This window comes from Muntiacus reevesi, chromosome 3 (genome assembly GCF_963930625.1).
Source record: "Muntiacus reevesi chromosome 3, mMunRee1.1, whole genome shotgun sequence".
Classification (NCBI taxonomy): domain Eukaryota; kingdom Metazoa; phylum Chordata; class Mammalia; order Artiodactyla; family Cervidae; genus Muntiacus; species Muntiacus reevesi.
The window spans coordinates 190,997,928-191,007,766 of record NC_089251.1 but is presented as its reverse complement, the minus strand read 5'-3'; the positions used below and the strand labels follow the sequence as shown (position 1 = coordinate 191,007,766).

The following is a 9,839-nucleotide window of genomic DNA, read 5'->3' as shown; positions in this document are numbered from 1 at the left end:
AAACCCTCATCTCTTATGTCTCCTGCATTGGCAGGCTGGTTCTTTACCACTAGCGCCACCTGGAAAGCACATTTGGCCAAGGGGTCTCAATCAATCCTGTTAGGAACAATAACTCCTTTATTTTATCGACAGGAAATCCATAGATATTATCACTTAACTTCATAATATTTAAAAAATACCTATATAATCAAGTATAAAATAAAGAGGAAAAAGTTATCTGTATAAGACAACATGTAGTTCAATGTGTAAATGCTTGGGTAAAACTAGCAGGCAAAATGACACAGAAGCCTGAACCTACTCGGAATCATTGTCAATGTGACAGATGGGGTGTAGATATTGTACTGGTGTCAATACCACCAGCAGAGCTGTTTTCAGTTATGAGATTTTTCTGGAACAAACAAATCTTGATAAGGTTAAAAAACACAGATATATTCTTCCCTCAATTTATATAGTAGATACATCCAGGGGAGGGAAATGATGCAAAAACTTATGCTTGTGTGCAAAATAGACTTAAGTTAGGCTTCAAATATAATGCGAGGGTTGTTACCTAAATGAATGTCCAGTGGCCCTTACAGACCCGCGTGGGGAGGGCGGGGAGCAGTTTATGGAGTGGGGGTGACCCACCCCTGGCATCTGACCGCACTGCGTGGTGATGCCGGCAGCCCCCTCCGCACTGGGTCAGCCAAAGAACACCCTGGATGTCTCATAAAAATCCAGTAAGGAGCTGCTCCAAAACTTATGAGAGCCACAGACCATGGAAAACACACACACACACACAAACAAAAAAACTAGTAAGGAGCTGTCATCTGCACACGGGGTGGCAGAAACCCGTGCAGAAATTCTGCTGAGTTACAGGGAAGAAATGGGGACTCGAAGCAAGAGATTTTGAGTCTCAAGGGAAACGAAAAGACTTTTTATCCTCCTTGAATGCATGTTACCTGACTGAATGGAAAACCTTGCTTTTTACCTTCACATTTGTCATAAACATCGCAGTGGCTAAAAGGGGCTTGTTTTATTTTGCGATCCCCTGCCCGCTCCCCCCTTGTTGCCTGGCCAGCGGTAAGCCTCCTGGCCTGACCGCCTCACCGGCTGCCCCTCGGCCTCCTGGCAGCCCGGCGGTCCTCTGGCCTCTGGGCCAGCCTTGTCCAGCGTGGATCACCTGGATGCTCACTGCTCAGGCCCAGCTCTGCCAGGCCTTTCCCACGAGGTCCCACCTTCGGAGCGTCGCTAAAGATCCTAGCAGCGCTGATTTCCCGCAAAATCGAATGCTTTCCACGTGGAGGGATTTCACAGATCACAAAGTGGCCTCATATCAATGACTTCCTTTCCCTGGAAGTTCAGCTAACAGATGAAGCCCGTCTTTTCTCGCAGGGAAGGACCTCGGCTATAGGAAAAGGCCTCTGACCGAGGACCCTTTAAGGGCCTGGGGGACGTCGGTGGGGCGAGGGCCCGGGAAGGGGCGGGCCGGGGAGTGTCTTCTTTCTCCCCCACCCCCGGCGGCGCCCGAGCCCGGGTGGGTGGGGGCTGGCTCCTTCCTTTAGCCCGCAGCTGCTGCTCTCTCAGCTTACTAGCCCGGGCCAGGAGACCGGGCGGCAGCGACTCCGGCTCCCGAGAAGTGAATCCGCTCGGGGGCTACCGCGATGCGCCGAGCCTTCGGGGTGCTCCTGGCCCTGCTGCTCAGCGGAGGCCTCGGGGCCGGCCAGGCGCAGCGCCCGGAGCCGCCGCCGCAGCAGCATCGGCGGCAGCCACCCGCGCATCAGCAAAGAGGTACAGTCGAGGCAGCGGCTCCCGGTCACACGCTCCGCCGGGGCCCGCGGCCCTTCTCTGGTCCCTTCGCCCTACGCTTGCTGGAGAGGGACCGCTTTCCTGCTTTGCCTTGGGAGCGCGCTCTGGGGCGAGAGGGTCTAAGTTTGATGCAAGTTCACTTTTAGCTCCCCGAGTTCACCCACCGCCTGCCTCCCTCCCTCCAAAGAAAACGGAGCGTTTTCATCTTCCGTGCGTTTCTGGGTCGACTTGCTATCACTGAACATCCTGCAAATTAATTTCCTAAGTCTAAGAGGCAAACTTTCAACCAATTAAAAAACTTGAAAAAGTTTCCCCAAATCCGTTTCCATCCTCGCAGGGAAAGATTTCCCAAGCTGTGGTTCGTGTTGGAGCTTTATGGAGGGCAGCTGATACATCTTTATTTTTAGAGACTTTTTTCTAACTCTGTGAACAGGGCGTGTAAAGGCGTTTTTTGTTGTTCAGTCGCTAAGTCGTTAAGTATGTGGATTTTCTTCTTTCTTAGCAGTGGTGCCCCCAGACTCACCTTTTCTTTACCGACATCTTATTTTGGGTATGCTATTTTATTATAGTGAGATGCCTCCCTTTGCTTAAATATGGATGAAACCTCTATGTCATTTGTGTTTTAATTAAGACCACAGTGCCCAGATAATAACTCTTCACCTGACTTTGGAAAACAGTTATACTTAATGTAACGCAAATTACTCTCCTCCGAGCGCCTTAATGTTTATATGCATATGATTTCTGAAACTCTGGGGAGACTTTGAGGGTTAGTTTATGGTCATGAATTTTAAAAGAAGTGCACGTGCAGCATTTAATACAGTAATTTATAATACAGCCTTTGAGCAGACTTTTCTGTAAGTTGGAAAACATGTATCAAAGTAAAGAAAAAGTTTAAGAAATATTTAAAGTTTGGTTTCAAACATCAAAATGTTTACCCTAAGAGCACAAAATCTGGAGATTAGTAGCTTTTGAAAGTTTTGATGAGACCGAATCTGCCAGAATTTTAAAGAATACTTATCCCTCTTTTAGTTAACTGGAATAAGCTATGTCAACAGTTCTGATAGTTTTTCTGCTTGCAATCTAGCATTTCTAGCATTGCTACTTTATTTTAAAGGGAGAAAAAAAATGTACGCTAAGCTCCTAGCTATAATAATAACCCCTGATTAAACTTCCTAGAATAAAAATGACCTTACATTCACTATATAACATTTTTTTTCCTTCTATTTTGGCTTTTGCTTTTCTGAGAAGTCAAATGGGGTCAATGTGGCTTAATTAATAGAATTTATGAGAATGATTTTGAGAATATCTTTGGCAGCTGATTTAAAAAAGACTACTTTTAAATATTAACCTTACTCAGTTATGTGATGTTTTAACAAAATATAATACTTTAATGCTATTAGGCAGCTGGAAGTGAAGATACCAAGATCACCAACCCTCTGTTCACTTGAAGCTCAAAGCCTGCGGAGTAGGGATCAAGTGGGTTCCTGAGTTTTCCATGGCATGGCCCCCCTTTTTTCTCTTAATCTCTCTCCTGTCTCCTCCCTCCCCCCAGTTTTATTTGAGGTAAAATTAACTCTGATTTCTATGGTCCAGGCACAGGATGAAATGAATTCAGAATGGAGAATTTATACTGCCATTCTGTTGAGACATCATTTGAACATTATACACAATAAGGAATTCTGTGCAAAATAACTGTAATATAGAGTCCACTATACACTGCTATATTTTGTGTTCTAACATCAATTATTGTGTGTTTTATAGATTATTTGCAATATATTTAGAGACTGGCTCGTGGATAAATGGCTAAAGCTTGTTAATATTAAAGTCTACATAAAATATATTTCATAATGCCTTAAATTTGTATAGTGCTTTATATTTTTAAAATACCTTACATATGTGAGATTATTTTACCTTCAGTCATTATTTATTGTTGGACAAATTTAAAACCTGAGGCTTGAGTAACTGTGACTTAAGTTCATGCAACTGATAATAACTTAATTCTTAACCACCAAGAACACTTCTAGTATTGTTTATGCTCAAGTTCCCATTTTATGCTACAAAAGGTTTTTTTCCATTAAATTTTTTGAGGCCATGTTTCCTTTTCAATGCTGCCCTGTTAAAGCAGGTCTCAGTGAAGATTATTGGATATGAGTTTGATTGAAGAGGTGTTTTCTTGGCTATCATCAATTTTCTCTTTTCAGTTATACTAGCACTGACCTTCCTGGCCAAGAATTAATTGTTTAGAATGAGCTCTGTTTTCCCTTATAATATGGTACCAGTTTACTAAGAATGTTGACATGAAGAAACATTTTTAGATATTGTAACTAAGTTAGAAACTTAATCAGATTTTTTTGTTTTTTTCTTGGAAATCTTGTGTAGTTTCTAGAACACAGTGAATTGTGGTATGAATAGTATTGACTCAGCAGGGAAGATATTCTAAGGAAATTCCTTAACTAAATTTAAGATTGACAGAATAGGAAAATGATGCAAAGTGAGTCTGTATTTCAGCAAGGCAGTAGATAAAATCTTATCCTGATATTTGTGTGAATAATACGTGGAAATGGAAATGTAGGTAAATTGCAACTGAGTGAAAATAATTTTCAAAGACTATTGCATAGTAGATCAAGATTGAGCCAGGAAGAAGTCTTTAGGGCTGTGACAGAGGTTTCCTTATGTTCATTTGTCTTGGTAATGGCTTGATGGAAAATGTAATATCCAAGTTTATGACAACTGCCGGTGTTCCAAAATTGATTTAGATGGCTAAGCTGGTGAGTACCAGCTTCAGGAATCTATAGAGGTCTCTATAGGCTGATCCATGAGCAGAACCTACGTGGACTTGGTTTTGTTATTTGTATCCAGATGTTAAGTAATTTCATGTTGCCCTCTTCTAGACATTTGTAGTGTACTTTATATGTAAGGAATGAGGACAAAGACAGGATGAGAAAGGCAGTCTGAACTGCAGCCTGTTCAATATGAACACACAGTGTGATATGGTGACAGAATAGTTAACTCATAAAAATCTTAGAAGCTGGTTGGTTGGTTGGTTGGTTTAGTACACATTTGAATGCACCATTGACAAATGGATGCAAATCCAGAGGAGGAAGAGCAGAAAAGTTAGAAGTCTGAAAAGATTTTTAAAGGAGGATTATTCCAAGTAAAGACTGCTAATTTGGAGAAAGAAAGACTTAGGAAATCATAAGAGATATCCTTGAATTTTTCGAAGGGCTGTTATTTGGAAGAGAGACTAAAATTTTCTTTCTAAAGCCTGAATTTGAATGCATAGAAGAGTATGACAAAGAGGAAGGTTTAAGTTAAATAAAACGGGAGGAGACCTCTCCTCCCTCCTCTCCCTTCCCTATTCTGAGCTGTTCAGAAATAACTGGGCTGTGCTGGAACACCCAGCTTCTGGCAATGTCCGTGCAGTGATCAAATGTGCAACATGTCAGAGGAGATTTAGATGGAATGCCTCTGCAGAAAGGAAGTTAAGACTCAAGTCTCCAGTCCTTAACCAAGTCCAAGATTCTAGTATTACATTCTGTTGTTTTGAGAATGCATATGTGTATTTGAACTTCTGAATTCTTAAAAAATGTCAAGAAAATATTCAATGAACATAAATGTGTTTTTAGATGTCTTCTGAGATTTAAAATAAAAACATGTTTGAGATGATTGTCACTCATGTTTGGCAAGAATACTTAAAAATGTAATATGTAATTTCCACATCACCATAAATTGCACAGTTCTAAAACATCCTGTGCTATAAAATGTGAGAACACTTTATAAAATACCTGAGAACTTTTCAGGGGATTTATTGTGGCTATAAAGCTGTAATTGATTTTTTTTTTTTTTTTTGGTATTTCCTTTTGTTACATATGGAACTTGTTGGCTTGTTCACTACATATTGGCCTACTAGTTTGGTAAAAATGATTTATAATGTATAAAGTGTATGAGTAAGAATATGAACATATTTATAGTCATTGACTATTATGGATGTGTTAGAATTTATTTAAATAACATACTTTATTCTTAAAATCTCACATATTGGTGTATGCAAATTGCTGATATATCTTATTCCTAAAATTTTTTTATTCTGAGATTTCCTTCAAAGTAATGAACTGAATCTGTATCAAGAATTGCTTGGGATTATGAATACCTTGCACATGCTTTGCCAATACTGTCTCTTTCTTTGTTTTTTATATTTAACATTTTATTGTATAAACAAATAGGATATTATTCTATGAACACTGTAATATGCACATGAGAAAGATATAGGACCTTTCTTGCAAAAATTTGAATAAGGTTTGGTTATAATTCTAGTTAATATTTATTCATACACATCATACTCTTTTTATGATATATTAGCTGGGTCTCTTATTTTTTATTTTAACTTTTTTATTTGGAGTATTATTATGTACAGTGAAGTGAATCAGCTATATGTATACATACATCCCCCCTCCCTTGAACATCCCTCTCAGCCCCTACATCCCACCGCTTATCTCAGAGCACCGAGCTAAGCTCCCTCTGTATATAGCAGCTTCCTGCTGCTGCTGCTAAGTCGCTTCAGTCGTGTCCGACCCTGTGCGACCCCATAGACGGCAGCCCACCAGACTCCCCCGTCCCTGGGATTCTCCAGGCAAGAACACTGGAGTGGTTACCATTTCCTTCTCCAATGCAGGAAAGTGAAAAGTGAAAATGAAGTCACTCAGTCGTGTCCGACTCCTAGCGACCCCATGGATTGCAGCCCACCAGGCTCCTCCGTCCATGGGATTCTCCAGGCAAGAGCACTGGAGTGGGGTGCATTGCCTTCTCCACTAGCTATCTATTTTACACGTGGTAGTGTATATACCTCAGTCATACTCTCCTTATTGTCTCACCTTCTTCCCCTTCCCACCTGTGTCCACATATTTGTTCTCTATGTCTGTGTCTCTATTCCTGGCTTGCAAACAGGCTCATCTATACCATCTTTCTATATTCCATGCATACGAGTTAATAGACAATGTTTGTTTTTCTCTTTTGACTTATTTAACTCAGTTTGTCAGACTCTGCTTCTATGTCTGTGTCTCTATTCCTGGCTTGCAAACAGGCTCAACTATACCATCTTTCTATATTCCATGCATACGAGTTAATAGACAATGTTTGTTTTTCCCTTTTTGACTTATTTAACTCAGTTTGACAGACTCTGGGTCCATCCACATCACTATAAATGACTCAGTTTCTTTCCTTTTCATGGCTAAATAGTATTTCATTGTATATTTGTTTCACATCTTCTTTATCTGTTCATCCGTTGATGGACATTTAGGTTGCTTTTATATCCTGGCTTTTGTAAATAGTGCTGCAGTGAGCACTGGGGTGCGTGTGTTTTTTTGAATTATGGTTTTCTCAGAGTGTATGCCCAGTAGTGGGGATTGCTGGCTCATATGGTATTTTTATTGTTAGTGATTGAAGTAACCTCCATACTGCTCTCAATAGTATTTGTATTAATTTACATTCCCACTAACAGTGCAGGAGGGTTTCCCTTTTTCCACATCCTTTGCAGCATCTATAGTTTGTAGATGTTTTCATGATGACCAGTCTGGCAGATATGAGGTGATACATCATTGTAGTTTTGATTTGCATTTTTCTAACAATTAGTGATATTGAGCATTTTTTCATGGATTTGTTGGCATCTGTATATCTTCTTTGGAGAAATGTCTGTTTAGGTCTTCCACTCATTTTTGGATTGGGTTTTTTTTTTTTTTATATTTAGCTGCTTTTATATTTGGAGATTAATCCTTTTTCAGATGCTTGGTTGCAAATATTTTCTCCCATTCTGAGGGTTGTCTTTTTGTCTTATTTATGGTTTCCCTTTGCTGTGCAAAAGCTTTTAAATTTAATTAGGTCACATTTGTTTATTTTGTTCAATTGTTTCTTAATTCACTTCAGTTACTCTAGCTCGTGAAAGATGAGATGTCACCTCACTGTAATGACTACACTTCTCACCTTCTTTAGATATAATTATTTAACAACTCAAATAGATACCCCAAGAGTTCTACCCAGATATGATTTCTGTAAGAAAAACATGGATTTTTTCCCCCCATGGGTGGGTTTTAGTTAAATAAGAAGGATTTCTGAAGTAGTAGAATTTGGAATTTTTACACCTTTCAGTTATACTGTAATAGCTGCTACTCAAAAAAATTTCCTTTTTTGGTAGATTTCCCAGTATCTTCTCTAGCCCCATTTATCTCAAGTAGATCATTGCCACTCTTTTTCTATTCATATTTTTTAATAAATACTGATTATTAATGGAAATGACTAATGTGCTAGACTTTTCAATGTGGACCTCTGAGAATGAATCATTGTTTTTTCTTCTAGTCCATATAGATTTAGCAGTGACCTATAAAAAGAAATTCATTTAAGCTTTATATGGGGTCTGACATCTCCTTTCATAATCTGCTTTATAATTTTGGAATTGCAATGGTGAGCCACAATAGAACAGAAGAAATCGAGGCCTATTGGGTCCAGAACAGGGAATACTAATTTCAGTTTAGCCTGTGCATAACAAGGTTAGTGGCGTGGTTATCTGTCCTTATAGAGTCCAAAGGACTTATCAAACAAACACACACCTGAGTCCAGCCAGCATTGGCTGTCCAGTAGGATTTTATCCTGTGGGTAGAACATATCTGGAAGAGTTTCCAAGAGAGTACTTAAATAAAATAGGTGACTCCAAGTCATCTGTCTACTTTGCTTTGTGTCCTTATTTACCACCTGGAGATCCTGTGGAAAAGATGAGGAAGAAAACATCGTCAGTGGCCAAATTGTCCAGTTTCTAATCTGGAAGACTGGAGTTTAGAAGTCTTAGCCACAACTTTGAAAAGGGTGGCTAAGCAAGAACTAAGGCAGAAACCAACTGAGGTGAATGGGAAAAGAAGGTGGGGTTAGAGAAGGACAGCGTTAGATAGGCACATGATTCTCCAAGACTCAGGCCAGGCTCAGGTGTACCAGGCAGCCAGAAAGAAGATGGATTCTGGGCTGAGCCCATGGGTAACTCCGAATTCCAAGGCCAGAATTTGTGCCAGAAATTGGTGGGTTGGGCCTATGTGTATTGGAATATGGTTAAAGAATGATTGTATTCAGTGAGTAAAAGAGAGCTCCCCTCCAACAACAACAACAACAAAAAACTCAACATATCCCTGCTCTTATGGAGTTTATATTCTAGTTGAGACAAATATGATGAATATATAATGAATAAGTAATATCATGAATATCTATATTGTGTAGAATGTAGCCAGTGATGGATTTCTGGACAAATACAACAAAGAGGAGTCAGGAGTTCTAAGAGTGAAGGATGGTTTCTATTTTTAAATAGTGATAAAGGCTGACCTCACTGAGAAGGTCACCCTTGAGTGAACACTCGCCGGGTTGTGGGAATGATTAATACAGATATCAGCTGGAAGAGTTCTCTGAGCACAGGGAACAGGCTTACAAAGGTCTAAAGCACAATTTGAACGGCTAGAGAGTAATGGGGGCTTGATCACTGTAAAGATTTTGCTTTGTAGTCTAACTCAGGTGGGTGGTACTGAAGAGTTTTGAGCAGAATAAAATGAATGAATTGAATAAATTAATATTTTTCATCTCAAGCAAGCTCTAATCCATTGGGCTAGACCCACAGGATAAATGTAGGATTATTTTAAATTCATCTCCTGCCCCTAGCCTTTCATTTGTAGGGCATATTCAAGAGAATCCATTTCAGAGTATTCCACTTCAACAATCTTACCAGCAGGAGGCTCAGAGGCATCTTTGTAAAACTTTTTTTTTTTTTTGCTTTTGGCATCTCACTTCCATTCTACTATTAAAGAATATGAGTAGCTCAAAACTACTCTCAAGTTCGAGGAGCTTCTACATATCCTTTTATTTTGTCCCAGTGTTTCTAGAAATATGCCTTAGGTTTCTTGGAACATTTTTAGTTAATGTACTTGTTAAAACAAAAATTATCTATAACCCCACATAGATGTGTATGTACCTTGGAGTTCTCTTTTTTTATCATTCATTTCATATCAGAGCTAAAGTTTAGGTACTAT

General features: G+C 39.5%; 1 protein-coding gene across 1 annotated transcript in view; it reads left to right on the top strand.

The window, feature by feature from the left end:
* The first annotated feature begins 1,556 nt into the window (after nt 1-1,556).
* The window catches only part of LAMA2 (laminin subunit alpha 2), a 673,037-nt gene continuing 664,754 nt past the window's right edge, over nt 1,557-9,839 (top strand). Inside the window, exon 1 of the mRNA XM_065931349.1 lies at nt 1,557-1,767. Coding sequence (XP_065787421.1) covers nt 1,641-1,767 — 127 coding nt within the window. The 5' untranslated portion in view covers nt 1,557-1,640. The remainder of the gene's footprint in view (nt 1,768-9,839) is intronic.